Below are 14,941 nucleotides of genomic sequence, written 5' to 3'. Positions count from 1 at the left end.
AACAGAAGTGTGCTTGCAGGGAACTTTAAATATTTTGATTAGTATCTTAAGTTCCCAGATGGAGGAATTGCCCTCTTCCAAAAGACAGGGATGCAAGTTATCAAACAGTTTAGCCGATGTAACAGTTTACATCCCTAGGCAGTTTCTAGAGCACTTAACTCCTTTATGCTGTTACGTGCCTCTTTCTGTAAGTGTGACAGAGTTCTTGTGTGTTAAACCAATGCTCTTGTATTATGTACAGTTTGGCATGCCAAAAAGTATACTACGGGAGACATAACATTTCGTTACTTTTTTGGGTCTAATTTGAAGAGAAAAATAGAATCAGTCACTAGGCATTATTCATTATAAGTAGAAAGAGAAATCTCTCTTGCTCTCTCTCACTTTCCCTCTCACGCATCAAGTGTATGTTGTTGCAATGCCGGTTCTGAATTATGGGCTCGTTGACTATTTTCAGAAGTCCGTTCTTAGGCTTATAACAATTCAGGTCTCCCAGAAGTCACATACCTGCGCCATCCTTCTCCAGCTGCCACTTGGAAATACTCTTATCTGAAATCTATGGAATCCATCCAGTTTTCTATTTTTTTCCCCTAAGATCCTTGGAAACCTGGCACAAATACTGTCTCAAATTCAAAATAATTGCTGCTTTCCCTTTCTTAACAGACTGACGTTTCCTTAATGGATTTAAAGTTTTATTGTTTCCATGCCTTTTATTATAAACTACGTAAAATCACTTCTGCCCAATCTAACACCATTTAATTTTTTAAAAGTCTACTATTATGAAACCTGTTCTGTTATTACAGATCATTTGCTATTTAAGTATCAGCATTTACCATAAAAATAGGATGCTTTTAGAATGATTGTTGAAAACCCATTTGTAAAACCTTTTTTGTTTTAAAAGTAAGGCAGTTAAAGGACTCAATATAAATTAAAATATGCTTTTCATGTGAAAGCAGTGAAGAGTCAGTATGAATTTCAAGTATGCGTGGTTCATCGAGAATAAGGGAAATATTCTATAAAGGGCCAGGATAAATGATTAATGATTGAAAGATAACCTGCAATTTAAACTTAATACGATGGGCTTTTTTCAGGGGCTGAAGTCACCTTTCTACTACAAGTAAGTCTTGACCTGGGTGTTTGTGGACAGAGGCAATTCATGGAGGGCTAACCACAAATAGAATAAAAAGACTCTCTTGACCTGACAATGACTTTTGCATAATGAACACAAGGATAAAATAGTATTATTTTGAAAAAAAAAATATATATATATACACACACACTACCTAGAGGTTTTTTCCTTGCTCTCTGAATGAAGGCTGGCTCCCATGTCCTGGGAGCATCTGACAGTAATCAGAAGAGGGTTCTGGTGCTGATGGCCCCAGCCTCTCTGGGAAAGGGTCCTTCCTGACCCAGCGCTTGGCTTTGTGAGGAGAAAAACATGTATCCAGCCAGACGACGTGCGTGCAAATCAACCTGACAATCTTTGGGGGCCCAGCTGTCACTGTCTTTCTCACCTTCATAAGTGCCCTCTTAGTGCCCCAAAACGACCGCTGGGAAATGAGCTTGCCTGCCTGTCTCTGCTCACGCTAGGTCTGTGCAGGCACTTTCCTTAGGAAGAGGGAGCTCCACCGCTGGCTGAGCTGGACCAGCCCCGCTGTCAGTTCACAAGTGCGGAGGCTGAGGTCGCAGGCCGCCTCTGAGGGGATCCCGTGGTTGGCGGCAGCAGTGCAGCTAATGCCTGTTCCCACCCGGGCCAGCTCTCCTGTCATTTTTATTTTGACTCTCTCCAGCTACTGGAATAGGACCCTAAACTTCAAGCCCTCTTTGGGCACCCCGGTATTATTATATTATAGCTCAAGTAAAAGACAGATCAAGATCGAATAGATTAAATCGAATACAATCCCTGATTTATCAGTATTTTTTAGGCTCATAAATAACATGGAGCTTTTTTTCTTTGAACTTAATTTCCAACTAATTTGTGGAGTTGTAATATTTAAATTAGATACAGAGTATACCTCGTGAAGAACCAAATTCTATTGGGCAGACCTGTAAGTTCCTCACGTCCATTTCACTCATTCATTATTTACTTATTGAAGTGTCATCTCATAGGAAATCCCAAAGGGCATTTTCTCAATGTCTCCCCCATTTTGAGTTTAAAAGGGACTGATGTCACCTGGGTCTACAAGTACTGACACATTTCAGCTCAGTTAGTAATTGCTGACTGTGTGTTAGGAGTTATGAGGAGCGCCTGACATTGCTTATGACCTGTACTGGGTGAGCACCGGCGTGCAAAATCAAAGGACACCGACCTCCACCCGGCCCAGCAGTTCCTCGTCCGGGTGGTCATACGCACGCACGCCCTGAACTGGGCCAATCACTTTCTTAACTTGTGCCATAAATTGCTATGTGCCATCCGCTGTCCTGTTTTTCCTTTTATCGCTTATTGAGTTAATGAAAAAATTTTAAAATACATGGAAACACATATATCCTTTCTGTCTGGTCCACTTTTGTAGAAAGGAAGATGGGGTGTGGGCTGATTTCATACCTTCGAAGGCTTTATATGCTGGAAACTTGAGTTTTTCAAAACACTGTGTGTTTTGAAAAAATGATCAACAGAATGTCCCGCGTTACATTTGCGCATCTAATTTGGGTTATACTGTGAGAAGTGTCCTTGGCTGACGCCTGAGTTAACTTTACAGACTGGTGTTAGGGTTTGAAACAAAGGAAAACAAAAGAGAGCTTTTCCTTCACCCTTCAAGTAAAGACTATTAGAAGCAGCCCCCTGGAAGACTTGACCATGTTACCGTGGGTAAACCAGCCTCGAAGGTGCTAGTCTCTGACACGCACACCTTCGTGAGATTGTGGGAAATTCACAAGCTGGTCTTCTATGGGTGAAACACGAGCTCCGGTTCGTTGGGGCCCTGGTTTTCCTTTGATCCTCCCCTATTTTAGGTCTGGTTTACAGCTTAGTTGGACTGTTCTCTGTCTAGAGGTGATGCTTTAGTAACTTACTGCCTCTCCTCACTCCCAACTGGGACATTTGGTTTGGGGAGGGAAAGAGAAAAGCTGAACTTGTTTTCCAAATGTAAAGATTCAGAGTAGTTTGTGGCCTTCAGTTAGGTAGGTGGCCGTGATACAGCACTCATTTTCCTTTACTAGGTGCTAACCAGGAATTAACCCTATATCAGTTTGTTTCTTCCCAAAAAGATCTGATGTGATGATGGAGTTGATTTACTATTTCCATGAATCTCTTAGTATTTGAAATATATAAACCTCAGGATTTTAGAGATGGGCCGCTTTTCACAAATTAACTTTTCACATTTTGAATATAGTGACTGAGTGCCTTAATGTGATGTAAACACAAATTCCTTGAGTACAGTTGTCTTTATGAGAGATATTATCCCTGGAACACAATATCTTTTTTTTTTTTAATTTATTTTATTTATTTATTTTTGGCTGCGCTGGGTCTTCATTGCTGCGCGTGGGCTTTCTCTAGTTGCGGTGAGCAGGGACTACTCTTCGTTGCGGTGCACGGGCTTCTCATTGCGGTGGCTTCTCTTGTTGCGGAGCACGGGCTCCAGGGCGTGTGGGCTTCAGTAGTTGTGGCACGTGGGCTCAGTAGTTGTGGCTCACGGGCTCTAGAGCACAGACTCAGGAGTTGTGGCATAGGGGCTTAGTTGCTCCGCGGCATGTGGGATCTTCCCGGACCAGGGCTCGAACCCGTGTCCCCTGCGTTGGCAGGTGGATTCTTAACCACTGCGCCCCCAGGGAAGCAGCCCCAGAATATCTTTTTTTATTTTTATTTTTATTTTATTTTATTTATTTTTGGCTGCGTTGGGTCTTTGTTGCTGTGCATGGGCTTTCTCTAGTTGCGGCAAGCGGGGGCTACTCTTCGTTGCAGTGCATGGGCTTCTCATTGTGGTGGCTTCTCGTTGCAGAGCACAGGCTCTAGGCATGCAGGCTTCAGTGGTTGTAGTGCTTGGGCTTCAGTAGTTGTGGCTCACGGGCTTAGCTGCTCCGCGGCATGTGGGATCTTCCTGGACCAGGGCTCGAACCTGTGTTCCCTGCATTGGCAGTCAGATTCTTAATCACCGTGCCACCAGGAAAGCCCGGAACACAATATCTTGCTGCATTTTCATACCTAGACTTGTGACAAGTATATTTATATGAATAGTCAGGTCTTATGGTTATTTGCAACTGCTGATGGTCTGTCTTTATTGAGTTTTCTATCATATAGTTTCAACATTTTTTGAAGCGTTGGGTTTCTGTTCCTTTGATTTCACCAAAATACTTGTTATGTTTTAAAGAAAAAAAAAATGCACTGATATTGTCATATATTGTGGGATGTTATATGATAGGATTTATGAAGTTTTTAACAGAATAGTTTAGATTTCAAGATGACTAATACGTTCAAAAATACTAAAAAATAAAGATCCTAGTCATTTACGTAATAAAAACCACACTGAGGACAGATCCATCCTCTGCATCTGGTATGCAGCCGGGATGCTGGGTGAGCTCGCGAGGACTGTAAAAGGACTGACGTGAGGGCTGAGGGTCCAGGGCTGGGCCCCATCTGCACACAGTTACAGCCAAGGGCTGCAGTTACCCCCAGTCAGGGGAGCCAGCTGACCCTAATGCAAACCAGATGGACCGTCTCTTAAAAGGCAAACTGCAAGGCCATTGCACATCATAATTAAAGAGATTCTTAAATGAAGGAATTTGAACTGACAGTGCCCTGACGCGCATCATGTTGCAGGAAAGCTCTTGGTAGTTGAATGATCTTCAAGACTGAAGCCTCAGAGCATGGGGTGCGGATGCAGCTCTGCTGCTGACGAGTTCAGGGTGCTGCAGTGACTTGAGGATTTACCGTAGCTGCGTTTACGCTAGAGGAGTACACATGGAGAGCCAAGACAGCGCTCTCAGAGAAAGTGCTCTGTGAGGTTCAGGAACTAACCAGCCATCTTCTCTTTAAATAGTAAGTAAAGGAATGCTTGGCCTTGACAGAAAAGGAGATGAGAGCTCCTTGAAAGGATACACACGCCAGAGAAGGTGGCACCGGGCGCCTGCGATAAGTCTTCTCCTTCCCCTCCGTGACTCTCAAGCGGAGAGGGGTTTACCATTGTCACAAAGATGTGTGTAAATGTTCCGAGTCCTCTTACGTCCCCAGGTGTATTCTTGAGAGAAGAATAAGAAAGCGGGTTGGGCTGTTTCTTCAGTGAACAGTTCCGGGCCATTTGCTCTTGCAGAGAGCTCTCTACGAGGACATTGTGATGTGGGAATTGAGGAGACATGGTTCTTGACCTCTGGGGCTTTAGCTTTGTGGGGAAGACAGACATCATTAAATGCGCTGGCTGTGGAAAGAGGCAGTTAAGTGCACTTCGACACTTACAGGTTAAATGCTGAAGAGCTGGCAGAAGAATGGAGCCTTTATTTCCGATTGGGAGCTTTAGGGAGAGTGGCTCCGAAGGGTGGCATTTGGACTGAGCCTGGAAGTATTCCAGGGTCTGTGGTCAGAAAATAGAAGGACAGAGATCTCAGAGTGAAGGAAACACCATGAACAGGCCATGGTAGCAGGGAGTGCCTGGCAGTGTGTTTGTGGGAAAGCTGGGTGTGAAGGCAGCGTGTGTGACAGACGCGCAAAATGTACCATGAGATCAACTGAAAGATGACTGGTAGACGGTGGTGAAGATGGATGCCTCGAGTGAGATGCAGAGACGTTTCCCTCCCTTCTGTAGAAAACGGATGCACTTGAACATTCTGAGAAGGAGAAGGAGAGCCTCTCTCCTCCACCTGAGGAAAATAACCAGAAATACGGTGAAGAGGGAATTAGAGAAAAGAGATTGGCTTGCAGGGAGATGGGTTAGAGGATATGGTGAGGGTCCAGACAGGAGAGGAAAGTGCCTAAAACAGGTGGTCACCATGGAGACAGGATGACTGAGGGGTTCCTGAAATTATGCTCTGCAGTAAAACAACAGGATGTTGGTAGGCGTAAGCACAAGACAAAAGGTTCTGGGAACCCTTCGATGTCCAAGAGCCTAGAGATGTCATGAAGACCTACATCTCAGGAGGAGGGGCGTATCCGGGGAGAGGCATTTGAGAGGGGACTTGTGCAGGTGGATGAGGTCCTGCAGCCCAGAGAGGGACTGGGGGTAGATGTGAGAATCACTCGCTCTGCAGAAATATTCTAGGCATGAAAGCATAAGTGTAAGGTTATGCACCAAGAAGTTTCTGACATGAGCTTGAAAAAGACTCTTGCAGGGGCACAGCAGGAGCAAAGTCTAGGAGGGAAGTCCCACATCAACCAGGAGCTTCAAGGACGTTAGAATCACAATGTCCAACAGACTTGCAGAGCTACGGAAACCACTTCTTTTCTCTACCTTTCTAAGTGGCTTTTCCTAACCCAAAATGTGACAGAAAATTCAGAGAGAAACCGGAGATGGGTCATAGCTCCAGGCAATTTATTTAATCTTCCTCAGACTCAATTCCCTGGTACTCGAAATGTAGCTACTTCACCCTTCACCCACTTGATGAGGTCACAGCAAGGATCACATGAGACAACTTTATGGCAAAGTGAAGGGCAACGTACAGATACAACCCGCCAGCAAATCAACATGGAGAATGCAATAGGGGCGGTGACTGTGGTTGCTTAGAAAATAGCTTTTTGGTATTTTTTAAATTTTATTTTATTTTTATTTTATTTACTTTTGGCTGCATTGGGTCTTCGTCGCTGCACGTGGGCTTTCTCTAGTTGTGGCGAGCGGGGGCTTACTCTTCGTTGCGGTGCGCGGGCTTCTCATTGCGGTGGCTTCTCTTGTTGCAGAGCACAGGCTCTAGGCGCACGGGCTTCAGTAGTTGTGGTGCGTGGGCTCAGTAGTTGTGGCTCACGGGCTCTAGGGTGCAGGCTCAGTAGTTGTGGCGCACGGGCTTATTTGCTCCGCGGCATGTGGGATCTTCCCGGACCAGGGCTCCAACCCATGTCCTCCGCATTGGCAGGTGGATTCTTAACCACTGCGCCACCAGGGAAGCCCTAGAAAATAGTTTTTAAGAGAGTCAGTGAGCTTTTGAGCAGATATACATATGCCGTTTTAAAATTATCCGACTCTGTCCTCCTCAGTGTTTAATGACTTTAAAATTTCCCAACACAAGATTTGGCTTGGATTAAGATCAAAATGAAATGAGTTGAATTCAGCCACATCACTAACATGCATCAGAGCTTATATTTTGTATTTGCACATTTTCTAGTTTTCTCAGTTTAAACTTAAGAAATGGAAAAATAAATGCAGCATTCTGAATTAACCATTTCAAATGGTCAGTTGTCAGTGCCTTAGGCAAATGCTCATTCTCAGCAGAGAATGATTTTAATGCAACTGGTGTTCTTGGTTTGGATGGCATTGAACATCATGATGCCATAGACTACCTAATTCAGTTAGTTTCATATATCCTCTTAGTATTATAAATTTGTTTTAAAACTCCCTTTCCATAACGGCTGCTATTTTGAACCGTGGTTCTTAAATCTTTCAGTTACCAGGCAACTTGCATGCGCTGTAGGGGGAAAAAGAAATCAAAATGATGAACTACTTTCCAATGAGGCACCTGTGAGGGACTTCTGAAGCCAGGCACTCACTCATGCCAAAACCAAACATTATAAATTCATCTTTTTCCAATTTTAGACAGTAAGTCAATAGGGCAGAGGCCCAGCAATCAGTTGGGGAATCCACGAGACCCATGCTTTGGAAACCATTCTTGTAAGATTTGACCACATGAGAGGATTGGGCTTTATAATGTTTTCCTTAAAAGGAAAACTCGCTCAGATAGAGAGGAGAGGAAACTTGAGAACCGTGTTTTAAGGACCCTAGGATCTATCAGCAGAGACGGAGCGCGTTACGTGGGAAAAAGGACTCAAGACTCCTCACGACTGTCGCCTCGTGTGGGCTCCGGGTTAGCCTCCGGTGCTGCAGCTTGGTGACAGGATTTACTTGGAAGAACACACATGAAAGAGTCGCTCCAGAGGTTACCTTGTTCAGAATCAGGAATCAGCTTAGACCTTCTAAAAAACTGGGAAAGTGAAACTGAACTTAGTGTCAGGAGATTTCAAATGTGAACCCCTGATAGGGAGAAGCTGCTTTTAAGAAAGGAAATAGAGCATCCGTTGTCATGAGATGAGATTTGTCTCTTCCGTAGATTTTCTTCCTCAACTTTCACCGCACTCCGAGTCACACACAGGCTGTTTTAACGGGCGCGGTTCTGTTTCAGGTGTCCCCCTGAAGCCCAGGAAGGAGTTACGATTCACAGAACTGCAGTCCGGGCAGCTGGAGATTAAGTGGTCCTCAAAATTCAATATTTCAATTGAGCCTGTGATCTACGTGGTACAAAGAAGATGGAATTACGGAATCCATCCTAGTGAAGACGACGCCACGCATTGGCAGACGGTAGCCCAGGTTAGTGCTTCATAGGCTTTGTTTTCCCCCTGAGGTAGTGTCTCCTTCGCCTACAGAGAGAAACTTAGCTTGCTGTGCCTCGGTCAAAACAACCTGAGCGCCGACATCACATAATCCAAGGTGGACGTGCCCTGCATGTTGGCGGAAGACGGGATGGGCTCTGTAGGTATAACCGGCTACCACGAGAAACTTGGCTTCATGTGTTCACAGCGCACGTGGAAGGGAGACGGTTTTCTAATGAGCGTTCACATTTATTCCGAGAACTACACTTCCTTGAGATAAACTTAAAACCGGCTAGAGTGAGGGAAGTGCAACACCCGCAGGACTAGTCAGCGTGCTGTTTGATCATCTCAATGACTTCTCCTCTATTTCTCCTACATTTAAGCCTCTATTCCGCATGGGACTTTCGTGGCGGGAGGAAGAAAATTTGATGTCACAAAACTACTTAGTGGGAAGCGGCCAGCAGCTCATCAATCTCCCTTAAGTGCTTTCTTCTTCTCGGTCAGCTTACCAACTGGTAGGCCACCTGGATGGCAGCCCTCCTGGAGTTTATCTGCTCAGTGCTTTTCCTCCTCTGTCTTGTGGATGTGAAAAGCAAAATATTTTCTTTCTTTTTAAGAGCTGTTAAATGGACTACCAGCTGCAAGCAGACGCCACGGATGGAGAAAAGAATAAATTCTCAATATGCAACTGCTTCATGCTTTTCAGCAACTAAAATGCCTTCTCTACATGTAGGTCCATAGGGGAAAATTCTCTCCTGAAGTTGATCAGGTCATTTTTCTCTCCAAGGACAAGATTCCCATGATTTTTTTTCAGTAAATATAAAATACATTTCAGTATTCAGGTGTTTAGAAGAAGAATTTGGTCCCTTTTGCAACAGTAGAATCTCAGACAGGATAAACACTAAAATCATTTAAATACCACCCAAATCAATGAGAAATGTGATGTTAAGAGAAACAGCTTAAATTAGGGGGAAAAAAACACTGGTCAGATAAATTTAGCAATTCTCTTCCATACCTATTTTGCTAAAAAATTGTGCTTTAACAAAACATAAAGATGTTCAGAATACAGCCTAAAGTTATATTTGGTTTACATGGCATTCTCCCTTAAACAGTGCTACAGTATCATTTGTAACTTTTCCAAATTATGCAATTTCCAAATATTTCCAAATTATAAATTTGAAGATTTATGAAAGTAACTGATGATAAGCCCTTCTCTTTCATATCCTCTTATTCGGAGAGAGGAAAGACCTTGCACTATCATTTCTGTTATTATTACTGTTTTCACTAGTTAATACCACATGTAACGCTTCCTTTCTCTGTCTGCTAAATGCTGTGGCTAGCATGCTGGCTTTAGTTCCTTAAATCGAAGGTTAAAACTAGACAAACAAGTCAATGAAAATGTTGTCTTAAATTCTGCCAAACGAGGTAGAAAGCCACGTTTGAGATCATCTTCTTCCTTTGATCTCGGAAATGCTTAGCTTCTTTCGAATGTTAAAGTACACATGACGATCCTTTTCAAAAGTTATTATAAACTCAGGTTTAGGAGGGTTTCAATTCAGTTCTGTTTCCCAGTTTTATCCACTGAGCGCCAAGCTGAGCTCAGCACTTGGCACGGATGAGGGCATAGAACTCGGGCGTTTATCCCTTGGAGTCAAGGCCAAGGTTTCACGTCTACCCTAGGACATTGCTGGAAGCAGGCATATTGCCCTGTTTGATGAAGAGGAGGGCAGTGGGAAGATGCTCAAGTTGTTTTATATCTTGGGACGTAGCTGTAGGGACAGCAAGACCTGTGGAGCTGTCCCATTGTCCAGTTTTCTTCTGTGGACCTTTTATTGGACGAAATATACCTCACCCTTCAGGAACACGACTCTTTGCAGATCTTACATGATTTACTCAAATTAAACAAAAAAGTCTTGGGTTGCAATGTACTTCCAGAATTTAAGTGTGTGGGTTCACATACATACTTCCAAAATTATATTTGGCACGCAAGTAGGAGGCATTTCCCTTCTATAAACTAAAGCTGATTTCATTTTCTCTATACTGTAATGATTACTTCATGTATTTATTCATTCATATGTATAATTTATTGATGAAATCTCTCCAATGCTGTATTTAGTCACCAGATTTTAAAACAGCCCAAGCATTTGTCACGAGATTTTGACTTTCAGGGAGCTTTATTAACTCTTTGAGGTGAAATACCTGTGAATGGAGTCAAGCAGTTGGAACCTTCCCTAGGCATTCCTTGGTCCCCGACAGCCCTTCCCGTACCCGAGCAGGATGGGCTGCCCTCCTCCAGGAGGGGAGGGGAGGGCAAGGCTGTGTTGCATGGGCTGATGAGTGCGTGTGTTTCTAAACCAGACCTGATGGGCACGTCAGGATAAAGGGGTTCTCTGTGCTCTGTGACTTTCCCCTCAGACCACGGATGAGCGGGTCCAACTGACCGACGTACGGCCCAGCAGGTGGTACCAGTTCCGAGTGGCGGCCGTGAATGTGCACGGGACCCGAGGCTTCACCGCCCCCAGCAAACACTTCCGCTCCTCCAGAGGTCAGTGTCGCTTGCCTGCCCCGCTGTGCCCAACTCGCCACGGGGGCACATGCATCTCACCTCCAGGTTCTTGTGTGTGGTTGGCCAACAGGGGGCTGTGCTGTGCTTAGCAAATGGGACCACATGGGTCTGAAGGTGCTGGCGAATTTATGATGAGGACCGTCCCTGGGCTTTTACCTCTGAGGGACTGCAGAAGATAGTGTGATGGGGTTTTCTCAGCTCTGAAGTCATGGTTTGCCATGATCCACTTCCGTTGGCTCTCTCAATATATTCTGAGTCAAGCACCATTCAATTAATTTTTGGACAGAAAGGTTTAGTTTCTGCCACATCAGACTATGCAGGTTTCTTGCAACAATTGCTATACTGAGTGTGAATTAATCTCTTTTGTTTCATAAGAGGCAGAATTTAAATCCCTCCCGAGTCACTTTATCATGGCTATCATTTTGTTCAGTTCCTACTTCAATGCTATTTTAAAACCTCTGTGGGATCCGATGAATACTAACTATATTACATTTGTGGTTAGTTTAGTCTGTGATAGTGGGAGGACATCATTTGACTGGATATTAATAATAGCTCCGTGTTTATTTCTCCAGTTGTGTTGAGATGGCTGTGTGTGTTCTGAATTAATGATACATCTGCTTGGCTAATAATCAGTGAGGGCCCGTTTCATGGACAGAGATTCGTCAGGTTATTCCCTTACTAGTCAGCAGTTATCCTCTTAGGGAGCTCGTTTAAGTTTATTTTAAGCATACATTATGATATTAATGAATAGTGTGACACTGGTAACATCAGTCATGTCTTTCGAAACGGGAAGGTTTGAACTGGCTGCTATAACTTGCAATTTCCGTTCCATTTTGGGTAAAAGGTATGTTTCCGTAGTCTGTCCGTTTCTCACTAGATAATATTGCCACACCTTTCTCTGCATAATCATAGGTCTCAAGTGAAAACCTTGCAACCAGATCAATTTAGTATTTGAATTCAATTACAGTGTATGTTGTAGATTTTTAAGTCTTTCTTTTAAAAAGTCCTTTTAAGAAAAGAAAGGTGCACCCCACACCCCCGCCAAGCCCGAGGCAAATACACCAAGCAGGTCCGAAAATGAAATAAAATACAGACATCAGACCATCCGTGTCTGAGGACTGTCTCCACGTGGTCTGAGGACTGAGAGAGGCCGTGGGGATAAATCATTAGCAGTGGGTTCAGAGGCAAGGATCGGTACAGGGTTCCAGAAGTCTTCACCTTGACTCTGGCAGTTCAGATGCGGTCCAGGCGTGCTGCGGTCACCGTGTGTTCCCATCTGCTCCCTTGCCGGCAGGATTGGGGTCTGGCGCTCTCAGATCGTGGCTGCATGTCCAGACAGGAGGCAGAGCAGCTCCCAGCCTCTGCACACAGAGGTGGAATCCCTTTCAGAGACGGACGGGGTCTGGGCAGAGGTCCTGTGACAGTCCCCAGGGCCGGGCCGGTTGCTGCCAACCACCAAAGAGGCGTCCATTCTGGGGAAGGAGCAAGGCCATGTGCCCCAGCCCTTCCTACACGGCTGAGGACCGCATACGTCTACAATTAGAGCGGCATCCCTCAAACTGAAACGGGCTTTTGTTGAAGGAAAGTGCACCATTTTTGGGAAACCTTGGAGTCACCATTAAATTGTTCTGTTTCTTGGTTTTACAAATATGCCCAGCATTCAGCATTCCAGACTTCAGTTCTTGCACTTCTGAAACCAAAAATATATGCCCAGAATTTATGGTAGATTCTACTGTTTTCACTGAAGATGCACCACAGAATGATAGGAATATAACAGACCCACTAAACAGTTGAAAGCATTTCCTCCAAGATATGGCTAAGGATACGTCACCATTTACAAGGTGGTACCCCGTCTTCCCTCACCTTAGTCAGTTCTCATCAAGCATAGAAATGTGTCTTACTGGGAAAATAATTTTTAACAACCTTATTGAAATATAATTTACATAGCATAAGATTCACTCCTCTTAAGTGTGCTAGCCAGTGATTTTTAGTACTTACCATAAAGTCGTGCAAGTATCCTTTATACCGTTTTAGAATCCTCCAGGGACCTCCCTGCCTTGCTGGGAGAATTTTAAGGTAGAAATAAAGTGTTTGGGGTCTCGTTTTATCACTCACGTTTCATTCCCTTTTTTATTTAACAAATGTTTGTTGAGCACCTGCTCTGCGTCAGGCACTGTGCTAGGCACTGAGGTAACAAGTAAAAGAAAAGACAAAAATGTCTGCTCTTGTGGAAGACACACACACACACACACACACACACACACACACACACGGATTCACTCTAATTGGGGGCGAGAGGAAACAGTAAACAAGATCAATACATAAAATACTCTCATATACTAGGGTACAGAGTGATAACTGACAGTGCGAAAAATAAAGAATAGACCCAGGAGCTGTGGGGAAGGGGGTGTTTTTGTTTCTTACTATTTCGGGGAGGGCGGCCACAGAAGAGATGCCGTGTAAAGGAGTGAAGGGCTGGCCTTGCACCCTCCGATGGAAGAGCCTTCTGGTTCCAGGGGGTGGAGCAGAGAAGGGTGCAGACTGAGAGGAAGGAGGGGCCGGGCGTGCTGGGTCTCCAGGGTCATGGTACGGAGCGCCGGTGCAGTATTCCTGCTCCAAGATGATGGTAGCCTGGAGGGCGCCGTGCTGAGAGAAGAGAGCCAGACAGAGGAAGACGAGCGCTGTATGTTGTCGTCTATATGTGGATCGAAAAAGTACAGCAAACCAGTGACGCAACAGCCGTAACGAAAGGTGACAGTAACTTGGACAAAGGCAGAAGTGAGCTGGCCGGGGAGCACATGTGGAAAGGTGACTCTGATAGGCTTTGGGGATTTACCCGTGGCCTGTAGGAAAGGACTCCAGGCTCTTTGGTCTGGAACTGCTGAGAGGTTGGTGTTGCCAGTGACTGAAACAGAGATGACCGAGACAAGAGGGTGTTTCAGGGGAAGACTCTTTTCTTCCTTTGGGGGGATGCACATATTTCAAGAAGAGGAGTAATCCTTGCCCAGCCAGTATGACTGCCGTGTTTTAGGGCCTTTCCTGCTCACGGGCTTTTCTGAGGGGTGGATGTACCCAGGTGAAGGACCCTGGACATGCTGGAAACACGAGTAATCAAAGGAGAAGCTGAAGACACAAAAATAGCTTTGTTTCTACCTTAAAATTTCCCCAGCAGGGCAGGGAGGCTCTTAATGGGGTAGCGGAATCCTTCTAAGATGGATGGTGGCGATGGTCACACAACTTAGTAAACACTAGAGATCACTGCTTGCACACTTGAGTGAGCTGTATGGTATATAAATGATAGTTCAATAAGATTGTTACATTTTTTTCCCCAGCAAGCACTTTTGTATGTTTGTAAATGCAGTGGAGTAAGATGGGGAGAGACGAGGTGGACCATCCTGGCAATGCCTTCAGCCGTCAAGCAGGTCTGTTATCCCCTCGCCCCCAGCCCCATTCTGTCATGCACCTCCCCTGAGACCACCACAGGATCTGTGATGACCGCCGCACACACGTTTCTGGTTTGCAGACCACAAGGACCGAAGTCTGGAATGCTCCTCGCCTTGGGACGGATGGAAGGATGGATGTGCGGTGTGGTTTGTAAAAGGAAATAGCACCCCATTTTAACGGTCACTGCAGCGCTTCCAAAAACGGTGCATTTTCATTTAATTAAAAGCCCACTTAGGCCCGCCGGGCTCCAGAACCAACTGACACTGTACCAGTTGTACGTCTTCTAGTGGTTTAAAATTACTTTAAGAAAGAAATAGTGCTTCCAAAATAATTGTCTGTGCAAAGGGTAGGCAATTTTCTAGTGCATTTGAATTTGGATATGGGACCAGACTTGATCCTTTAAGGCTGGGTCAAGGGAAGGGGCAAGGATCTTTTCCATCTTCCCCGAACACCTCTGAAAATAAAAGCAAAATTAAATAGGACGAGAAAAAAAC

The 14,941-nt window shown here is 44.7% G+C and overlaps 1 protein-coding gene and 1 long non-coding RNA gene across 2 annotated transcripts in view; one reads left to right on the top strand and one right to left on the bottom strand.

Annotated features, from left to right (window-relative positions):
• The window catches only part of LOC309653432 (anosmin-1), a 189,743-nt gene that overhangs the window by 136,927 nt on the left and 37,875 nt on the right, over positions 1 to 14,941 (top strand). Inside the window, exons 5-6 of the mRNA XM_082448098.1 lie at positions 8,251 to 8,435; positions 10,853 to 10,982. Of these exons, the coding sequence (XP_082304224.1) occupies positions 8,251 to 8,435; positions 10,853 to 10,982 (315 nt within the window). The remainder of the gene's footprint in view (positions 1 to 8,250; positions 8,436 to 10,852; positions 10,983 to 14,941) is intronic.
• Positions 11,921 to 14,941, bottom strand: part of LOC309653452 — a 249,713-nt gene continuing 246,692 nt past the window's right edge. Inside the window, exon 7 of the long non-coding RNA XR_014259171.1 lies at positions 11,921 to 12,364. This is a non-coding gene — a long non-coding RNA (uncharacterized lncRNA). The remainder of the gene's footprint in view (positions 12,365 to 14,941) is intronic.

Source organism: Balaenoptera physalus (genome assembly GCF_965194825.1).
Source record: "Balaenoptera physalus genome assembly, chromosome: Y".
Taxonomy (NCBI): domain Eukaryota; kingdom Metazoa; phylum Chordata; class Mammalia; order Artiodactyla; family Balaenopteridae; genus Balaenoptera; species Balaenoptera physalus.
Note: the sequence above shows the minus strand (reverse complement) of the source record. Positions and strands in the feature narration are given on the sequence as shown.